At 37.8% G+C, this 21,956-nt stretch overlaps 2 protein-coding genes across 10 annotated transcripts in view; one reads left to right on the top strand and one right to left on the bottom strand.

Moving 5' to 3' along the window:
* CTSV (cathepsin V) overlaps positions 1-21,956 on the top strand; it is a 551,781-nt gene that overhangs the window by 252,893 nt on the left and 276,932 nt on the right. The window lies entirely within an intron of this gene.
* The window catches only part of AOPEP (aminopeptidase O (putative)), a 361,112-nt gene that overhangs the window by 317,951 nt on the left and 21,205 nt on the right, over positions 1-21,956 (bottom strand). For all 9 annotated transcript variants that reach the window (XR_012922069.1, XM_076008542.1, XM_012748180.2 and 6 more), the window contains exon 2: positions 4,265-5,200. Coding sequence is in view for 8 of the 9 variants with exons in the window: in XM_076008542.1 (XP_075864657.1) it covers positions 4,265-5,061 (797 nt within the window). In the remaining variant the exon portion in view is untranslated. The remainder of the gene's footprint in view (positions 1-4,264; positions 5,201-21,956) is intronic.

The raw sequence follows: 21,956 nt of genomic DNA, 5'->3' as shown, positions 1-21,956 counted from the left end.
TAGAAAGATAGGGACCTCTTTCCAAACTTGAAGTCTTTTTTTTTTTTTTTTTAAATATACAGTAGGAACATTTATTTTAACACTTCTAAAAGATATTTCTCCATGCCTGATGATTTGATATAAAAATCAAACCCATCATACATTCCCCTCAAACTTGAAGTCTTTTTAAATACACTTTTTATTTTAGAAGAATTTTATATTTATTTTAAAAATCACAACGATAATACATAGAGTTGCCTATACCCCATGCCCAATTTTCCCTATTATTGGCATATTACATTAGTATGTTATATTGGTCACAATTAGTGACTCAATACTAACACTTTATTACTAACTAACATACAGACTTCATTCAGATTTCCTTAGTTTTTGTTGACTGTCCCTTTTCCATTTCAGGATACCGTATCTCCTTAGGCTCCTCTTGACTGTGACAGTTTCTTAGGCTTTGCTTATTTATGCTGACTTCACAGTTTTAAGGAGTATTGATCAGGTGTTGTGTCAATTGTCCCTCAATTGGGATAAATCTGGTGGTTTTTATGATTAGATTAGCATTAAGAGCTTTTGAGGGGAAGATGACACTTTTATCACATCATACCAAGAGTACATACTATCAACATGACTTATCACTGTTGATGTGGACCATGATCATCTTGCTGAGTTAGTACTGTCAGATTTCTCCAATGTGAAGTTATTTCCTCCAACCCCCTTGCACACTGTGCTCTTTGGAAGGGAGTCACTACGTGTGGTCTACACTTAAGGAGTGAGGAGTTATGTTCCACCTCCCTGAGGATGGAATATGTACATAACTTAATTGGAATTCTTCTGCATGGTAGAATTGTCTACACTTTCTCAAGTTTATTCAATCATTTATTTATGTCAGCTTGGACTCATGGCTATTTATTTTATACTTTGGATTATCATCCAAAAGTACCTTATATATATTGTTGCTCAGCTTTGGCCATTTGCTCTTTCAGATGGCTCCCTGTCCCTTTGCCATACCCCCACCATGTGGGTGGTTGTGCTGCTGCTGGACTGCTTCCTTACTTTATGATGTTATGTGTTCCATGTTCATCTTGTATATTTCCTGCACTAGTTCTAGCCATTCTCCAAGAAGCCCTGGTTCCTTTTATTGGAGAATATTAGAAACCAAGATCTGGGCTAGATATGTTCACTTCTGGACCCTCGCAGCTAACAAGCAAAGATATATATGCGGGTATATTAACCCATGGAAACACACCTGTCTGTAATTATTTCTATATGCAACCATCCCTATCTAAATTAAGCAAAACATGAATTCACTGTGATACCTCCAATTATAATCCACTACTGTATGAACCATTCTAGCCTCTTCCCCTCACTTACCTGTAACCTCCCACTTCAAAAGTGAGAAACCTGGCTTCTACCATCTGCCATCCAATTACTTAGTTGCTCAACTTCAGAACACATGTAAGTGTGGTACCAGAATTATAAACCTGTACCCCCTTAGGAAACAATTTTATCAACTAAACTGCAGTATTTATGTACAGTTCCTTTTGCCTTTAGTTTTACAGACTCTACTCATTCCCAAAGTTACTTAGGACTTTCCTCCTACCCCCTTTGATGAGGGTGTTCCATATATTTATAATATAGTTAGCCTGTTGTGTCACATTTTTCATTCTATCCTGAGATCATGCAACCTTCTAAATGATTATTTATTTATTATCAAACAAAGTGATTTAAGTTTTATTCTCAGCCAGGGTAGGTGAGGGTGGGAAGGGGAGAAGTCACAGATGGAACTTGAAAGCTAAGTTACCAATTTAGAGATTTTTTAAAAGTTTCTGTCTAATCTCTTGTTTAAAAATAGAAATTTACTGAAAGCTAATATGATAAATTCATCTTTCAAATGTACTTAAAAACTTTGCATACAATAAGTAACATAGCCAAGATCAAAAGTCTCTCCTTTTCATACTTGAGATACAGATTTTTCTAGGAGCTTCCAGTTGCTTTATTCAATTTTCTTACCTGTAAAATGGAAATAAAAAGGTTCTCACCAGGACTGATAAATTTATAATAGTTATACTGGTAATATTCCGCCATTCAAGCGTAAATATGTAGCAACTGTTTTGGTTTTAATAAATGTAGACTCTATGCTCTGGTAGAATAAGCTCTACCTAATTATGTTTTTCACATAATTGTAAAATTTTCTATTTTCACACAATTATATTCATAAAGTATTGTGATCTTGATAATTACTATTCACTCATATCACTAAGGAATTATTTCTGTCTAGTAACCTGGGATCCTTAGTCATTTTAAAATCTTTAACGTATCCAAATAATTGCCAGTACATACTTACGTTTGTTCTTAAACACATGGGAGACTTTAGAGAGATTCAGGGACCATTGTGGATGGTCTTGTCTATAATAAAATCTCCCCCCACCAAAATAAGAAAAAAGAGAGAGAAAAAACGTATTTTTAAAAAATAACAGAATTCCTTTTTTAAATTCCTTTTAAAAGTAACATTTTCCTAGAATTCCTTTTTAAAAATAACATTTCTTATCCTTGTAAGAGTGCATAAATGATATTAACATACTAACATATAATCACAAACTTCCAAGGATACAGTTTAAACTGCTGCTGTGATCATGCATTTTACTGAATTATCAGAAAAGGAGATATCAAGAGTAAATTCACCCTTTGGAGGAGCAAAATGTGCCCAACGACCTCTTTAGTTTCTTTATAGACATGAACATTTATCCATAACTCATTATTGTTCAACACTTTTGCATATAATTCAATTCATAAGTCTAATCTCTTTATTTATAGTGAGCACTTAGGAGAAAGTCATGTTTGAGGCTACTAATATTTCTTTCAAATAATGTCAATAGTTTCTTTTTCCCCATTATTCTAGTTCAAAAATGAAATATCTGGAGTGTAAAAACTATAATTTCCCAGTTAAATATTCACCACTATATTGTTAAATTTTATTGAAATTCGTATCTTTAATAATTTCAAAAAATGTGAAGATACAATAAGAACACCTGTTTCTTTCCCTCATGATCTCCAAAGAACATCTAATAAGTTATTCTATAAATAAATCATTATGCTTTTTACTGATGTAAGTACCAACCCTGCAATTTCCCAAGGGCTGCCTCACATTCTTGCAGAAGTAAGACAGGAAGTGAACTCATTCTGAGCAGGGTGGGAGACCAGAGCAGGAGGTAAGATTAGAGGCAAGGAATGGGATAATTAGAGCTCAAAGTCAAAGTAATGCTTTGAAAAAAAAAACTAAAAGGTTTTATTGGGGGGAGGTGTTGAGGAAGTGATGTAAGCAACTGCCAAAGACCACTGCTTCAATAAAGGGAATCCAATGCTACAAAAAAAGGCTCTCATATCCAGCCAGCAGAGACCAACATTCCTCCCTCCAAGCTCTGCAATAATTACCATATTGATTCACAGTATGTTAGCAGAAAGAAATAGGTAAAATAATGAGGAATCAATAAGGTTTGATTTTAAAATTCTCAATTTTAAAAAATCTGAACAACCGTTAGAGGAAAGGTAGTAAGAAAAGGACAGATGGCTGCCTATAGTACCCCCTAGAAAATGATGCCTCATCAATTCCTTCTTCTTGAACTAAAAACCGGGGGTCTTCTTGGTACCAAATACCAAGAATCACATCCACAGAAGCTAGTATGCAGCCTCGGCAGGACTATTACACCCCTCACAACAGATCTTTCAATGCTTTGGGGGTTCACCCTATACAACGACTGACAAAGTCCAGGGAGGCATAGCTGCCAAGAGACAGGTACAGTAAGAAAGTCACAAAGCAGAGCTGGCTTTATTTGAAAGCACTTTGCCAGGCTTCTCACCAACCCAACTTTGCGCACTCTACTCTCTCAGGGGAACTATGAAGGAACTCTGAGAAAATATTCACTCAGACACACATCACTCGCATCTACAACACTAGAAGTCGCTAGCAGAGATCTCAGTACAGAGGTAGCCTCAGGATTTCATCATTAAGCGTGACTTTCAATCTCCTAACTCAGAAATAAAGGGGCTTAATGAAGTAATCTTTTCATCCTGACTTAAGGGAAGTAATCCTATTAAGGTTTCAGCAGGCCTGGGAATTTCCCTGCTTCACCATGGACCTAAGGATTTGAGGCTATTTAGGTAGTGTCACAGAATAAACAGGAGCATCTCTGCAAAGTTGGTCCCTTGTCGGAGAACATCCTTGCAGTGTGCAAGATTAATAGGCATGGGACTGTGGAGCACTCAGATAACCTACCTGCCACACTGGTCTGAAGTCCATGTAACTGATTGCCCCTCGGGTTTGGTTTTGTACCATATCCTGATAGCATGAGGAAAGTCAGTAGCTGTCTGAGCCCCTGTCTTCCTGATCTGTAAGCTCCAAGTGTCAGTGTCAAAGAAGAGTTCCCCACAGCCAGGAGCCCGGCTGCAGCGAGCATAGTAGTCTAACTGCTCCCTCCAACGATCTGCAGGCAGAGTCACAAGTTCATGTACAATCTGATTCCTGAGCTCCTCAGAAGCAACTGTGAGCTTGGGAGACCTTGTAAATTGTTCAATACCTGGCACAGCAGCAACATCCACCTCCTCAACTTTTAACACAGATAAATCACAGCAGTCCAACACTAGCAAAAAATCCTCACTCCCATGATTCCCTGTGTCACAGCAGTACTTTGAGCTAGAAATCCCAGAAGCCTGTTCCAGGTTGTCATGGTTACCATCTTTATCAGAAGTATCTTTTTCACCTTTACTAGAAATTGCAAAATCATTATATTCCATTTTAGATGAGAAGGTCCTTGCATTTGTCACAGGAATATGGCAGGATTCAGGCATCCTAAATTTGCAGGATTCATTTGACTCCAATTGGCAGGCTTCCTGGGTGGAGCTATTTCCTTTCTTGAATTGGTTTCCATCCTCAAAGAAAAGCACTATGGTCCCCTCAATGACTTGACTTTCAAAATCCACATGTAAATCCAGTACATAGTGCTTCACAAGTATGTGGCTGGTGTTGGCCATGAGAGGCAGGTCATCTCTGGAAGGGTCCAGCTTAATGTCCATGGTATAGTTTATTGTTTGAGAGCTTTGCTAAAATCTCAAATGGGGCTTCCTATCTGCCTTAATCTTCCAGAATCATAAATGGCTGCTTTCCAAAAAAACAACTGATGTCAAAAATTATGTTTCCATAACTTTCAGTAACCTGGCAAAAAAGAAAAGCACAATTAGACAAAATTCTAAATAAGACCTAAATACTCCTGCAACTGCTACTCCTGCAAGTTGACTACCATCCTTAAATAACCCCCCAATGGGTTAGATGCTCATGGCTAGAAGGCAGACTAATCTTTTTGACTGACGTGAAAGAAAGCTGCATTATGAGTTTCTAAAAATATTTCAATTACCAATGGAATGAAATGGGCCTCCACAAAGCCAGAAGAATCATGCTCCTAACTAGAACAGTCCTCATTTGGAAAAGAGAAATTGTTATGCAAAAGTGTAACTGAGCATCACTGTGCCTCCTTTTAAAAGATATTAAATGTATTGTTTCTAATTTTGTGCATCAAAAGATAAGTGATTTGTTTCTCTACTGTGATTCTAAGTAACAAGTGTGAATGAAGGCTAAATGGCCTCATACATTTTATTCTTTGAGAGTAATAATTTAATACATACAATGTAACTCCAGGGATTAATGTACTTTTCACATTAGGACTGCTCTTATATCAGCACTTCCAGTAAATTACGGGAAAATGAGCCAATTTACCAGGAGTGCATTCTAAGTTATTCCTTTGAGATTGTTCACGGAGATTTTTCAAATTTATAGTTAAATACTCAAGGTATATCATTACATCTTAATAGTTGAAAACCCATTAACATTCTGGATAATAGCCTTCTTGTGGCAAACAAAAGGTCTTCTCATTTGGAAAAAAAAAGCATGCAAATACCTATAAAAGGAAGCAGAGAAATTAAAATGTAGAAACAGATGTTATAATAAAATGCACAAGTTCTTCATAAAAGTTCTGAATCAAAATGTATTCTTATTATATAATAGCAATCTGGCTAAAAGGAAAATTATTTCAAATTATTTCAGTCCCTGTTGTGTACCTAATTTCTTTCAGCATATGCTGTTCTTTTTTTATTCTTTTAGCAAAACTGAAAAAGAAATGGCAGGGAAAAAGAAATAAAAACTCTGACAGAGTAGATATATGTAAAATAATTTTTGTATTTCTAAATATTAGGAGGCATTCTTTTATCAACTACAAAACAGCATTACTTGATTTTTCAAATAAATTAAGCCCTCTTTTTCTATTCTGTTTAACTTCTCCTCACTTCCCTTCCAACTTTATCTGCCTCTCTACTAGACCCCTTATTATGCCCTTTCCTTCTAGAATCTCTTTCCAACAATCAGCCCTATTAACTCTTCAGTTTCTACCTCTCCACAGGCTATTTCCTAATCACAATCTCACCTTACCTTAAAACATCTGGCCTCCTAGAGCCTTGTACAACCTGGTTTTGAGATATTTTCTCAATCACGGAGATACTTCCCTTGCATCCTAGTCCTCTAGCCAAAGGACCTGCTCAAGAAACTGCTCCCTAAAGATGACCTGACTCCAGGTCTCCCTGCCTTTTGGACTCAGCCATGTGCCATACACAGAGTGCTCCTGGCTCCCACCTCCCATATCCACCTGCCAAATCCTGTTTTTCCTCCACGCCCCAGTTCAAGTGCACCTACCTCCGGAAATCCTTCCCTGTTCTTTGCTCCCTCCTCCACCACACTGTATGTGGTATACTTAAAGTGCAACAAATGTACAGAGAAATCAAGGATGCAAAGAATAGTTTGCAATTACTTTATGGAAAAGCTGGTACTTCCCTTGGTCCTAGAAAAGTCAATAGGCACAGGGGATAAGCCATGGTATTTTCTTTCCTGACCTGTCAGGAAATGAATAATAACCTTCAATAAATTTGGGCTGCTAACATGCAGTATTTTGATTGCACATTTGTTAGAAACCTGTTTAATAAAAAAAAATCCTGAAACACACACACACACACAGAGAGAGAGAGAGAGAGAGAGAGAGAGAGAGAGAGAGAGAGAGAGAGAGAGCGCGTTTGAGCGCACGAACGAGCCTGAATCGACTAAGACAAGGATCCATTCAGTGGCTGTCTAAACTATCATACTTGAAGAAAAACAGTTCAGCATTTATAACAATATAGATATAACCATTTATTGTCTAACCCTAATAGATTCACTTACTTCTGAAAATGTATATAACTTAAGAATAAAATAGGCCGGACATGGTGGCTCATGCCTGTTATCCTAGCACTCTGGGAGGCCAAGGCCAGCAGATCGTTTTTGAGCTCAGTAGTTCAGAGACCAGCCTGAGCAAGAGCAAGACCCCGTCTCTACCAAAAAAAAAAAAAAAAAAAAAACCCAAAAAGAAATTACCTGGACAACTAAAAATATACAAAAAAAATTAGCCGGGCATGGTGGTGCATGCCTGTAGTCCCAGCTTCTTGGGAGGCTGAGGCAGAAGGATCGCTTGAGCCCAGGAATTGCTGTGAGCTAGGCTGATGCCACGGCACTCTAGCCCAGGCAACAAAGTGAGACTCTGTTTAAAAAAAGAAATGAAAAGAAAAAACGGCTGGGCACGGTGGCTCACGCCTGTAATCCCAGCACTCTGGGAGGCCGAGGTGGTTGGATAGTTTGAGCTCAGGAATTCAAGACCAACCCCAGCAAAAGCGAGACACCATCTCTACTAAAAATAGAAAGAAATTAGCCAAACAACTAAAAATATATAGAAAAAATTAGCCAGGCATGGTGGCACATGCCTATAGTCCCAGCTACTCGGGAGGCTGAGGCAGGAGGATCGCTAGAGCCCAGAAGTCTGAGGTTGCTGTGAGCTAGGTTGACGCCATGGCACTCTAGCCCGGGTAACAGAGTGAGGCTCTGTCTCAAAAAAAAGAATAAAATATGTTCTACAGAGCAATTTTCACTACTTTTGTCCCTGGGAGCAGAGAATGAGGCTGCCTTAGACCAGCCTTAAAACCATGGTCACCAAAAGCAATGGTTAGTTTTCCCGTGGCTAGTCACTGCTGCCTCTAAAACAAATGTGCTATGTGGTGTGTATTTTAAATGCTTAATGTTTGTCACCCTGACTAGCAATCCTTTGGTTCTTTTTAGTGGATTCTTTGGTATTCTCTCCATAGAGGCAATTGTTAAACTTTTTTTCTTTTAACCTTCCAATTACGTGCCTGCCAACTCCTTTGCAGCTCATTATCTGGCCCCCTACTTTACTGAGATAATTTGGGATCTATGAAACTCAATCATACCCCAAAGTATCTCTAGTTCTTCATAACTTTTGCCTTCACCTGATTCAGAGAGAACAATATTATTTCTTCTTTTTTTTTTTTTTTTTTTTTGAGACAGAGTCTGGGCTAGAGTGCCTGGGCTACAGGGCCTGGGCTAGAGTGCCATGGCATCAGCCTAGCTCACAGCAACCTCAAACTTCTGGGCTCAGGCGATCCTCCTGCCTCAGCCTCCCAAGAAGCTGGGACTGCAGGCATGCGCCACCATGCTCGGCTAATTTTTTTCTATATATTTTTAGTTGTTTGGCTAATTTCTTTCTATTTTTAGTAGAGATGGGTCTCACTCTCGCACAGGCTGGTCTCGAACTCCTGAGCTCAAACAATCCGCCCACCTCCGCCTCCCAGAGCAATATTACTTCTTATGAAAGCTTATTTTGTTCCCCTGAATCCAACATTTGGGATCTTGAGAGAGCCAAATAAATAGTACACTTGTTTCCTACACAAATTCTGAATTTACTGAAAAATAAGATGAAGATATGGCAAAGGCAGACCAAAGTATCACCCTTATCACCGATGAAGGCTAAACTGGACAATGGCTTACTGTGAGAGCCAAAGTTACCTGGAAACTGAATCCCAAATTTAGATTTACCCACAGGTAATTTACCTGATTCTAGATCAGGTCAAAGCTTCCAGAAGAGGAGGTGGCCTCCTTCAGGTAACAGTTATGTCCTGGAAGAATAGAGGTGAAAAGCTCTCTGTGGTCAGGATTGCTCCCCAAAAGCAAAAGGGAGAAGAAGAACAGAGCATATCTAGTCTCTTCTGTCCAAATTTATCAGACTAAGTCACCCTTCCTCCCTGAGAATAAGTAAAGGCACCGAGACCAGGAGTGTTACACTAATTGAGTTCCCCCACAAAGAAGTAAACATCAGAAATGAGAAAGAAGCATTCCCCTCAACACCATACCCTTCCACTTAGTTGAACCTTATTTCACTTGACATTTTTCTCATGCCAACATTTTCTGCCTCTCAATGATTCCATCTACTCTTAATATTTCAAACACCCCTATGGTTGCCGTGTTTAAAAACAAACAAAAACTACATTTGGCCCTGTTGCCTATTTTAACTAGTCTTTATTTTATTGAACTTTGGAGCTGAAAAATTCCTTCAGGCTCACTCAAACCAATCCTCTAACTTTACAAATGAAAACAGTGAGGCCCAGAGTGGTAAAGCAATTTGCCCAAGGTCATCATTTCTCTGTTTGTTTGTAAGGAACAGAGTGTGTTCCACTTGCTGGTGTTTTTCCTTGGAATTCTCATCCTCCAGGTCTGGTGGCCATCTCCTTTGTATTATCTAAGTCATAAATCAAATGTTACCTTTAAGACTCTCTTACATATTTCCTTCTTTATTGTCCTCAAGTTGTACAGACTGGTAATTAATTCTTATTTTAATAGGTTTGTGGGGAAAGGGAGAATTTTGAAGCCAGCTCCAGAAGATTCAGAAGAGCACTGTCACCTTTGCATGGTTTCCGACCTAAGTTACGTGTAATATGTAGGTCTATTATAACTCATTGCTTATTTGCCTATTTTCTACTTGTCTTGGATTCGTGGATGACCTAAATCTCTTTTCTCTACAAGTACAGGACACTGACGTCAATCAGGGTCACAGTCCCACATTTGAGGAAAAACTGAACTGACTGTGGTTACAAACACATGTATGTGGCCACCTTGCAAGGCCTCTCTCAGCAAATGGAAACCATATTTCTAAGCAGTCCGTTGACTTCAGCACTTTTGGTTATTATTGTGCTCCAATTTAAAATGCCAGCCTGTCTCACTGAAGCATTTTTCCATTTTCTGTCATAAGCCATAACACATAAAAGTGCCCCCTTTATCAAAACCAATGGTTAGTTTCCCAGTGGCTAACCATTGCTGCCCCTAAACTAAGTGTGTTACGCCGTGTGTATTTCAAATGTTTAAATGATTCTCAGCAGCACCATTAAAGGCTTCAAAAGGATTAATGTACAGTAAGATTTCTCTTCGGGGGGGATCAAATACTAACCACAGCTATGGCAAAGAGGAGAAACTGCCCTGCCACTCTCAATCACACATTTATAAATGTGTGATACAGCCTCTGCTTCCCAGTCCCTCCAGTGAAAACAGTTTCATTCTCCTGCAAGCTGCAGAGCAGTGTGTATCATTCTCATGGCCCTCAACTTACACTGCCTCATTGTATAGTTATCTCAATCCTCCAGTGCTCTATAACTCCTTGGGACTCCTGATTAATCTTTTTGTTCATAACCATATTAAGTACAGTACCCTCTACACAGTAGGTTCTCAATAAATACCTGTGGGATTGGCCTCTAAAGGCATTTGTGACTTCATCATTTACTTATAGAACAGGGATTTTGGCTCGCTACATTCTACAGTCTAGTAGAAAATTACTGCTTAACAATTATCTTCCTCCAGCCATCTCATTTTTTCTTCTCAGAATACACTTGTGCCTCTTTATGCCATATCCTTTTTCTTATAAGCAACTTGAGGGGAAAGGAGAAATTTTTTATATTTGTGCTTATTCTACAGCATTAAGCACACTGTGAATGGTTACTAATATTGAACTCTACAGATCACTTGATCAGAGGACAACAGCTTTCTGCTATTCCAGGTGTGTTCATTCTTTAGGATATACTGATTACTTTTAATGACAGCCAGTTTATTTGCCAAAATACACTGTTTCTGGGCACAATTCCTCAAACACTCAGATGCAAACAGTTATAGAAACATAACATATTGCTGTGAAATTCAATAAAATAATTTCGGAATTAGAAGGAAACTTAGAAGTCCAAGTGTATTATTTTGTGTTTAAAAATATCACATTGACATGTTATTCTTCAGCTTACTTCTTTCACTCAGTGGTTTTGAAAAATAGCCATGTTGATGTATATAGATCCAGTCTTTCTCGTTCAATTGATGTTTAGTGTCCCCATATGAATATTCTAAAGTTTACCCATATATTTCCCTACTGATAGATATTTAAGTTCTTTTAAATTTTTCATTATTATGAATAACCCTCCAATGAACATCCTTGTACACATCTCCTGGTGCACATGTACAAGATTTTCTGTGTATAATACCTAGAAATTCCATTTTGCCTTATATTAATATTGTTACATCTACTTTCTTTTGGTTTGTTTTTTCCTGGTACATCCTCTCTATCCCTTTATTTTTATTTATAAATTCTCTGGGTTGTTTTGCCTTGGCTGTCTTTTTAAAATAACATTTAGCTGGATTTCTTAAAATATAATTATTTTTAATAACTGAAATTAATTTCTTTATGTTTATTACAACTACAGTTGTAATAGCACTGGTCTCAACCAACTTATTTTGGTGTTTTCTATCTACCATGGTTTTCTTTGCTTCTTAGCTTTACTTTTCTGCTCTTTTTGTTGTTGTAGTTTTGTTTTGTTTTGTTTGAGATAGAGTCTCACCGTGGCGCCCAGGCTAGAGTGCAGTGGCATCATCATAGCTCACTGCAACCTCAAACTCCTGAGCTCAAGTGATTCTCCTGCCTTAGCCTCCTGAGTAGCTGAGATTATAGATGCAAGCCACCCCATCCAGCTCATTTTTTTCTATTTTTAGTAGAGATGGGGTCTCATTCTTGCTCAGGCTAGTCTTGAACTCCTGACCTCAAGCGACTCTCCCATCTTGGCCTCCCAGAGTATTACAATCATAGGCATGAGCCACCACTCCTGGCCTACTTTTCTGCTTTTTGAAATTTTCTGCATTCCTGTTTTTCCCTCTACCATCTCATAACTTACACAATCTATGTCTTTTCTTTAACATGCCTACTTAGTCAATCTCTAGTAACTTTCCGAATATAAGGACCTTGAAAAGTTTTATCAGCAATCTTCTCTCTTTCTCACTGAACACCACCTTCCATATTATTGTTGCTAATATCTTAGTATCACACTGTTTTTAACAACACCATCCAACTTTTAAAAAAATATCAATATTTATTTGTATTTATAAATATATTCACCAGCTTCCTTACTCACAACATTCCTTCCTTCTGGGTTCAATTTTGTTCCAGCTGCTGCACGACAAATTAACCTTGTAGCTTCAAACAGCGACCATTTTATTATATTCTGTAGGTCAGGAAGTTGGGTAACAATCAGCTGGAACATTCTTCTGCATCATTTTTTTAAGAGATGGGGTCTCACTCTGTCACCCAGACTAGAGTGCAATGGCACAATCATAGCTCACTGCAGCCTCAAACTCCTAAGCTCAAACGATTCTCCTGCTTCAGTCAGCCTCCTAAGTAGCTGGGACTACAGGTACATGCCACCATGCCTGGCTAATTTTTTACTTTTTTTGTAGAGACAGGGTTTGGGTTCAGGTTAGGGTTAGGATTGCTATGTTGCTCAGGCAGGTCATGAACTCTTGGCCTCTAGTAATCCTCCTGCCTCAACTTCCCAAAGTGCTGGGATTACAGGCATGAGCCATCGTGCCCATCTTTCTTCTGAGTCTTATGAATTTGACTGTGTCGCTGGTCAGTGGTACTCAGTTGGAGGATGGGCTTATCTGGAGGGTCTGATGACCAGAGTGGCTACACAGAGCCTCTTTAACATTAAGGTCTCAGAAAAGTTAAACATATTATATGGCAGCTGGAAGCCCTCGGAGCAAGCATCCCAAAGAACCAGTTGAAAGTTGTGTAGGGGAGCCAGAGATCACTTCCAGCCCCTCTTTTAGCTCATAGTGGGCCCTTCAGCTGGATGTAGAAACCAAATTGACATGAGGCCAATTAACAAGACAAAAGTATACAAATTTTATTAGTTTTGTATGTACACAGGGATCTTCACAAGAGAATGAAGTCCACAGAAGTGGCCAAAAGCAAGATGCTTTTATACATTTTAGACAAAGAATAATAAATTTGAGAAGTGACAGGACAAAGAAAATCTGGCTAAAGGTCATAAATTTTCTAAAGGAGTCATCAGGAGACATATAGAGCGTGTAAAACTAGGGGAACATAAGGGTTACTTCATTAAGTGTGTTCATTCAGGTCCACTGCAGTCTCCAGTTCCAAGTCTCTGGTGATAAGGGCTATTTTCTTGCCCTGGTATGGAGAGGTTACCTGTCCCAGAGGAGTCTTTATCATTTGCTGCATGCAAGAAGAGACAGGGGAGCTCATCCTTTCTGAAACTGTAAGTTCTGTAATGTTTTAACTCGAAATAATCAATATACCAATCTGGCATATTTGGGGATAGCATGTTCTTCACTCCTTCAACTACATGGCCTTTTCTGACCTAGCCTCAAAAGTCAACATGGTTATCACTTCCACCACATTCACTGGTTTCAAGAGAAGGGTCATAAGGCCACCTTCAAGGAGAGGGGATCAAACTATACCTTTTGATGTGGGGGTAGCAAGGTTACATTGTAAAAGAATACACAAGATGATAGATACTGTTATGGCCATTTTTGAAAAATACAATCTGCCACAACTTCCTTTAAGTATATCTTTAGTAATTCTTGCAGGAGGAGTCCATGAGTAGTAAACTCTTTCAACACTTTATGTTTGAAAATGTCTTTATTTTATTTATTTATTTTTATTTATTTATTTTTTTGAGACAGAGTCTCACTCTGTTGCCCGGGGTAGAGTGCCGTGGCATCAGCCTTGCTCATAGCAACCTCAAATTCCTGGGCTCAGGCAATCCTCCTGCCTCAGCCTCCCGAGTAGCTGGGACTACAGGCACATACCACCATACCCAGCTAACTTTTTCTGTGTATTTTTAGTTGTCCAGATCATTTCTTTCTATTTTTAGTAGACACAGGGTCTCACTCTTCTTCAGGCTGGTCTTGAACTCCTGACCTCAAGCGATCCTCCTGCCTCGGCCTCCCAGAGTGCTAGGATTATAGGCGTGAGCCACCACGCCTGGCCTGAAAATGTCTTTATTACATCCTCATTATTGAATGATCACTTGACTAAGTGTAGACTTTTTATTGACAATTATTTTCATTTAGTACATTGAATATATTACTCTACTATATTCTGGCATGTCTTTTGGCTGATAAGAAGTTTATTATTAGCATGCACTTCTTGATATGTATCTGTTTTTTCTCCCTGGCTGCTTTTTTTTTTTTTACCTTTGATATTCTACAATTTCACTTAATGTGTCTGAATGTGGATTTATTTTTATTTGTCTTGCTCAAGATTCAGTGTGCTGCTTTAATCTGAGGACTCAGGAATTCTGTCCATGTATAGCTCTGAGTAGATAGCGAATTCCTTTGCTTATTTATTGGACAGTGGAATGGAATTTCCTTCTCCATTTAACATACACATCACCCCCCCTTATAGCTTCTGGCTTTATATGGATAATTCAGTTTCAGTTTTCCACATGTACCTAATCCATGGCTGGGTACTTCTTCCTTGGTAAAGATCAAAGCCCCAGTCTCCCAGCTATCAACACCTATCCTTATTCCTCGGTATGAGTCTCTCAGGTTAGGCTTAATCACACTGACTTTACATTCCTTCACCATTTAAGTCACCTATGATAATTTTCTTGGTTTTGACTGTGTGTGTGTGTGTGTGTGTGTGTGTGTGTGTGTGTGTGTGTGTGTGTGTGCGCGCGCGCCCGCACTGTTATACAGCATTTCTAAATACTTGAAGTGGAAGGGGTGACTTCCTTATAATTCGGTTAATTATATTAGCCAGAAGCCTACACACTCCACTATACCACTTAAGGGTCTATACCCCAAATTCCTTTGGCTCAAGAAGTTTTTCATGCAAGACACTATTCATTGAATAACATTAGAAGCACCATCGCTATAGATTCCCTTTCATCATCACAGAAGCCCAGAGATATGGTTAAAGACTGGAGGATAAGAATATGTGCAAAGAAATAAGCCAAGATGCAGTGAAAGTTGGATTATATCATTCACTCATTCAACAAATATATAGAATCCTCTTCTATTCTCTCTCTGTTTTAATAACTCTCTACCTCTTCATACAATGTATTCAAGGAAAACTTTCCTGACGTCACTAGGGTCAAATTCCCCTATTATTAGATCTCATAGCACTGTGTATTTCTCAATAGCACAAAAAACACAGTTTTAGTTTTAAACTTATTTGCCTGTTTGATTATTTAATTAACATTATCCTCCCCACTCCTTAAATGAAAGGAGTACTACTTCCAGTAATAATGAAGTAGCTTATATCAGACTAATCCTCCCACTGGTAGTACTTACAAACTCTGAACATAAAAAAAAAAAAATCTGAAGATACATGACAGTGAGCAAAAAGCTGACAAAAACTATAAGGAGCTGACGCTTGGAAGAAGGGGATGGCACTAAGTTTCCTGTTTTAGTTTTTCACCTGAGGACAGACCCTAGCTGGGCAGATGATCTAAAACTCATATTGAAACATTAAGTCTTACTGGCTAAAGAATCATAGAATAGAGTTCAGGAACAACTCAGCAGCTAGAGAGAAAAGAAGGAAAACATAGAGAAAGGTAATGACCATGAAGCAAGAGTTCCATGTTCTGAGTATAAACTCTGCCCAATTCTCTAATTGCCTCCTGAACCATGTGTGTAAGGAGGCAGACCAAACAGCCCCCTAAAGGCTAAATGAACTGAACTAAACTGAGATTTTGATTGCTGTCTACGGAAGGGAGTTAGAAGTTTAAGTTCAGCAAAGTTAACTGCCAATTAATACAAAACATTAATATTCTTCAGTGGAATATAATTGAATCCAGAGGTTTTGCTAAGTATCAATCACAATATCCAAGATAAAATCCAAAATTACTAGACATAAAAGAAACAACAACAAAAAATGACCCATACTCAAAGAAAAAGTAATCAGTGGAGACTAACTTAAATAGGCTCAAATATTAGAATTAGGATAAGGATAAGGATTTTAAAGCAGCTAATCATATTATAATTAAAAGCATGAACGCTGTAATAAGTGAACTAAAATGAAAACTCACCAGACAAATAAAAATTACTTTGAGAAAAAGGAAAAAGAAATTCTAGGCCGGGCATGGTGGCTCATGCCTGTAATCCTAGCACTCTGGGAGGCTGAGGAGGGAGGATGGTTTGAGCTCAGGAGTTAAAGACCAGCCTGAGCAAGAGTGAGACCCTGTCTCTACTAAAAATAGAAAGAAATGAGCTGGACAACTAAAAATATATAGAAAAAATTAGCTGGGCATGGTGGCACATACCTGTAGTCCCAGCTACTCGGGAGGCTGAGGCAGAAGGATTGCTTGAGGCCAGGAGTTTAAGGTTGCTGTGAGCTAGGCTGATGCCACAGCACTCTAGCCAGGGCAACAGAGTGAGACTTTGTCTCAAAAAATTTAATAACATTAAAACAATTAAAAAAAATTTTTTTTAATATTAAAAGAAAAAAAAGAAATTCTGGAACTTAAGAATACTATAGCCAAAAAATTTATTGGATGGTTTTAATAGCAAATTAGAGATTACAAAAGAGAATAAATTAACTTGAAAGTAGTTATATAGAACTCTAGTCTGAAAAACAAACAGCAAAAAATGTTATAAAAATATGAACAGTGCCCCAGGTATCTTTGGGACATAAAACTAGAGTCCAAGAAAGACAGGTGAAAGAGAATGTGCAAAAAAATACTTCTAAAAAATACTAAGCAGTAAGCACAACCAGCACCTACATCTTGCCTCTAAACACCATTTTCCAATAAAAGGAAACAGGCCTGCTTGGAGAAATGGCAGATTCTAGAGCTGGGGCAGGGAAAAATAGCATATGAGCCTAAAGAATCATATAGGCCCAGAAAATAAGAAAGTTAAAAAAAAGAGAGCATCTTAAAGGGACATAGGAACCAACCTGAAAGAGCTTCCAATGGCCAAAGTTGGAACAATTTGAGTAAAGAAATATATAATGATAGCATTGGATTAGAACCCAAGGGGAAAAAAATCTGTCTATTTTGACATATATTAAAAAAGGATGCACAAATAAATAAATGCAGGGTGGGGGATGACATCTTCCCTACAGAAAAAGTCTAAAAGAATAATAGATGTATATGCTATATTTTCCAAGAATTAAGTCCCCTCCCCTTGAATATGGGCTGGACTTTGTGACTTGCTTCCAAAAAACAGAAAACGGAAAAGGAAAAATATAAGGTTTACAGTAGAGAAATGTGGCAGACAGAACTTGACCACATTATCAAGTTTAATATTACCAGTTATACGTCATATTGATATTATCCTCTGATATGATGCAATGAGAAAGGCACCTTACCTGTGTAGTATTCCCAAAACACATAAACTCAATCTGAACATGAGAAAACATCAGACAAACTCACACTGAGAGACGTTCTAAAAAATACCTGGCCAATACTGTTCAAAAGTGTCAAGGCTACAGAAAGCAAGTATAGTCTGAAAAACTGTTACAGAATGGGGGATTCTGAGGGAAATGATGATAAAATGCTTGTAATCCTAGATAAGATCCTAAATTAGATCCTAAAAGAAACAAACAAAAAGGACATCAGTGGAAAAACTGTAGACAATAGCAATGCTACTTTTTTAGTTTAACAAATATAATATGATTATGCATGATGTTAACATTAGGAGAAGCTGGGTGATAAGTATGTGGTAATTCCCTATACTATGTTTGCAAATTTTGGTAAATCTAAAAGTATTTCAAAAGAAACCATTCATTTTTAAAATAATTAAAATTTTCTACATTTGGTGAGAGATATAAACTTAAAATTCAAGCAGGATAAATACAAAGGAAACCATACCTATGCACAACATTGTCAACAACTGAAAACCAAAAATTAAAAAACAAAAAATCTTGAAAGTAGCCAGAATGAAATATTATACACCGGGGAACAATGAAACAAAAGACAGCTGGCTTCTTATCAGAATAACACAGAAACAATGGAGGTCCCAGAAAACAGTGGAAGGATATCTTTTATGTGCTGAATGAATGGGGGCAGGGGGGACATTTGCCTAGAATATATTAGTCCTAAAATCTTACTTATGTCATTAACTTGTTAGGAAGTCCTTATTTTTGTACTTAGCAAAATGGCAGCCCATTTCTGATTAAATTATCCAAAATTCCAAATGAGTGGAGGCTGTACTAATTTCTACTTGATTCAAAATTGAAATTTCCTTTTATTTATTTTTATTATTTCTATTTTAAAACAAATACATTCTAAAACACTAACCCTCCCTCTAAAATATCTACACCTCCTTCCTCCTCTCTGTCAGCAGAAATTCTTGTGAATATGCTCGTGAATATTGGTTTGGACAGACATAGCATGGAATTGGTCTTTTCCACAAAGGTTTGGGCAAGATATTAAACTTTCCAGCCCCTCATAACTTTTATTTCAGCTCATTTTCCTATATCCTCAATTTGGTAGAAATTGTTCTCTGGTGCCCTTAAACAGTGAGTAAACTTTTAAAGCTGAAGTCATTTTAAACAACAGAAACAGGCCAATCAAATGATCACCATTATCTCTGGTGCAATTTAATCTTTGAGTTTAGAATACTCCTTCAGTCATTTTATTTGGTTTCTTGCATTTCAACCTTAAATTTTTCCCCTTTGTTCATTCCTATTTATTTTCCTTTTACTTCAAGTAAAAATGCGTGCTAAAATAACATTAAGCTATGTGTTTTAACTGTACAAGTATCAGTATATTCAGAGTTTAAATTCCCTCTGGAACTGTAACTCTAACAGCTCACCCCTCCCCATATAAATAAATGCCACAATAGGGTCTTTCATTGCAAAACCCACACCCGTGAGACAATGTCATTTATCACTGAGTAAATAATGCAAGAAAACATAATGAAAAGGGGACTTTGCTTTAATCCCTTAACTATAAATAAAAATATGTAGCACTTTGCAGGATTACCATATGTGGTATGATATTAACTTAAATACCAGTCTTTAAACCAAACTGTAAATAAGATAAACTATGCTCTCTGGTCTCAAGTTTTAAATAGTCTCTCTTTTCTTTAAATTTACTGCTTTCATGAAGCATATAAGAGTGACTGCATATAATTTGTGATCATGTAATGAAAGACCCTATTGTGATATGTACATGCAAAAAAAAAAATGTGAGTTAATGTGGGAATTATAAAAAGTGCTTGTGATGTAGATCGATGCAGTGAAGCCAAGTCAGAGTCTGAGTCGAAGACCTTTTCCTGGATAAAAAAAACGTAAATCACTGTCAGCTGTGGCTTGATTTATATATTATAACCAGTCAAGGGTGGGAGGGAGGTCTAAAATAAGAACACTGAAAACAAAAACTGATTTTACTCACAACCGTACATGACTACCCTGAATTATGCTTAAACATGAGGTGATATGATGGACTTCAGCTTCCCTGATGGCAGCTTATGTTTACTCTGGCTTTCCTCATCACATCTTAGCATCCAGATGCCATTTCTCTTTGGTGCCTAATGTGTTTATGCTCATATTATCAGCATGCATTGGGTTGCAAAGATCAGATTGGAAATGATTTCACTCTACTTTCAAAGAGGAAAGACTTTATCCCTTTGATTGCTACTTGCTTGCAAAGTAGAGCATGTTTCAGTTTTCTGAAGAGTGCCACTTAAGTTAAATTATAGCAGAATGATCAGAAAAGGATTCCTGGGAGAATTCATTACAGTTACAAAGAAATGGAGATTTTACTTTTTTACTCCACTTTCAAGAAGTTATACCTACCCATGGAGGCTGACCAATCAGGGGACTGAAAAGGTTATTTTTAATACCTACTGAACTGCAATATCTGATTCCTCCTTAAGAAACATCTTGATGAACAGTGATGTATTTGTTTCCTGGTACTATCAACAATTAAAGATTTCATATGAAATTTCTAATTTTAAAACTAGAATATTATCTTTCTGTGTCAAAATTGTTAAAGACATGTCCATAGAACACCACAAAGAACTAATCAATCACTGCATGGCCTGTTGCAGGTATACCTCTCCCATCAAGTTTGACTTTGTCCTTATGCAATCCCTTTATCCTTTCCTCTTCCCTCAGCCTTTGTCATCTTGTTCAACAAAGCTTTGCCTACACTGTACAGCCAACTCTCAATTGTGCAGGGCCAAATAACTTGATTTGTCAGTCACAAAAAAAAAAAAACTAGAAAAAAGCAGTGAAAACATCTATTAGAGATAATCTATTTAGAAGAACAAATAATTGATATTTGTTGGGTGCTTATTATGTATCTGGCACTTTCCTAATCTCTTGCAATCCTTATTTTTCTTATTATCCTCATTTTACAGCCAAAGAAAAGATGCCCAGAGAACCTAAGTGATCCAACTTACCAAGATTTGAACTCAAGCAGTTAGACTCCAGTGTATTCTTAACCACTATATCCAGTGGCTCTCCTGCACAGCAATGTATGGAGTAACCATGACATGCTATTGTGTATCAGTGTTACTTGGAAAACCAGAGGCCCGCCACCTACCATAGCAAAGGCAAGGGGAAACCAAAGGGCTGGATTCAGGATGGTGAAGGGAGACTAATTAGGTAACGGGAGGGAGAGCTGGGCACATACAATAGACACTGCGTGTCTGACCAACTCTTGTCCCATTCTAACACTTAAAACAAGAAATAGCTCAATGAAAATGAGAAATCCAGTAGCAGATTATTTTGATAAGTCTTAAGTCATGAACCAATTTTCAAATTTTATAATGTTTAGAGCACCTAAAATATCCTGCTTGTATTTTTCATAACTTCAGATAACTTGATGAATAAGTATATTTTCAAATATTAGATATAATTTAAACTAAATAATTTTACCTTACACCCCTTTTGTACTATATTTTTATTCTTCTTTTAACTATGATTAGGGATTAAGTAACCCCACTCCATTCTTACCCCCCATTATTTTGTTATTCAATACTCACTGTTACTGAGTGTAGACTAGAGGAAGAAGTTGAATAGCCCAGACTGGACACCATGGTCGACAATGTCAAACCATTTCATCAATGCTGTCACTAAAGTTCTCAAGTCCCTGCCCGCTTAACTTTGATCACATCTACTGCATCAACAGTAGTCCCGGGCACGCCTCATCTTGCATTTTTGCCAGTTTGAGTCCACTGAGATTTCAAATTCCTATCTAAGTGTCCCCTTCTAATCTCCCCGTCTGCTCCCCAGTTATCTGGGTTCAATCTGTCCCTGTCCTCACCCTCAGGTCCATCCCATGGCCTCTGTTCTCCACTTTGGCTCCCAGCCGTAGAACAGGACCACCTTCTCTTTCCCTCCCACATTGACTTAGCCACCATGCAGCTGACAGGAACTTTTCAAGTTGCTTAGGTTTTCCTATTAGAAGAAACAACAACAAAATGCGCTTTCCCTTGCTGGGCTCAATAGCTACCATTCTAGTTTTCGCTTTTGTTTTGATCAAACTTTTCCAACAAGTAAGTTATACCCTCTTCTATTATATTACCACAGCATTTCTTGTAATTGTTGAAATCTGATGTCTGACCATCCCGCTTAACTAAAAATTTACTTTTAAGGCCGGCTTTTAAGGCTGGCTCACGCCTGTAATCCTAGCTCTCTGGGAGGCCGAGGCGGGCGGATTGCTCAAGGTCAGGAGTTCGAAACCAGCCTGAGCAAGAGCGAGACCCCGTCTCTACTATAAATAGAAAGAAATTAATTGGCCAACTAATATATACAAAAAAAAAA

Source organism: Microcebus murinus, chromosome 12, assembly GCF_040939455.1.
Source record: "Microcebus murinus isolate Inina chromosome 12, M.murinus_Inina_mat1.0, whole genome shotgun sequence".
Classification (NCBI taxonomy): domain Eukaryota; kingdom Metazoa; phylum Chordata; class Mammalia; order Primates; family Cheirogaleidae; genus Microcebus; species Microcebus murinus.
Note: the sequence above shows the minus strand (reverse complement) of the source record. Positions and strands in the feature narration are given on the sequence as shown.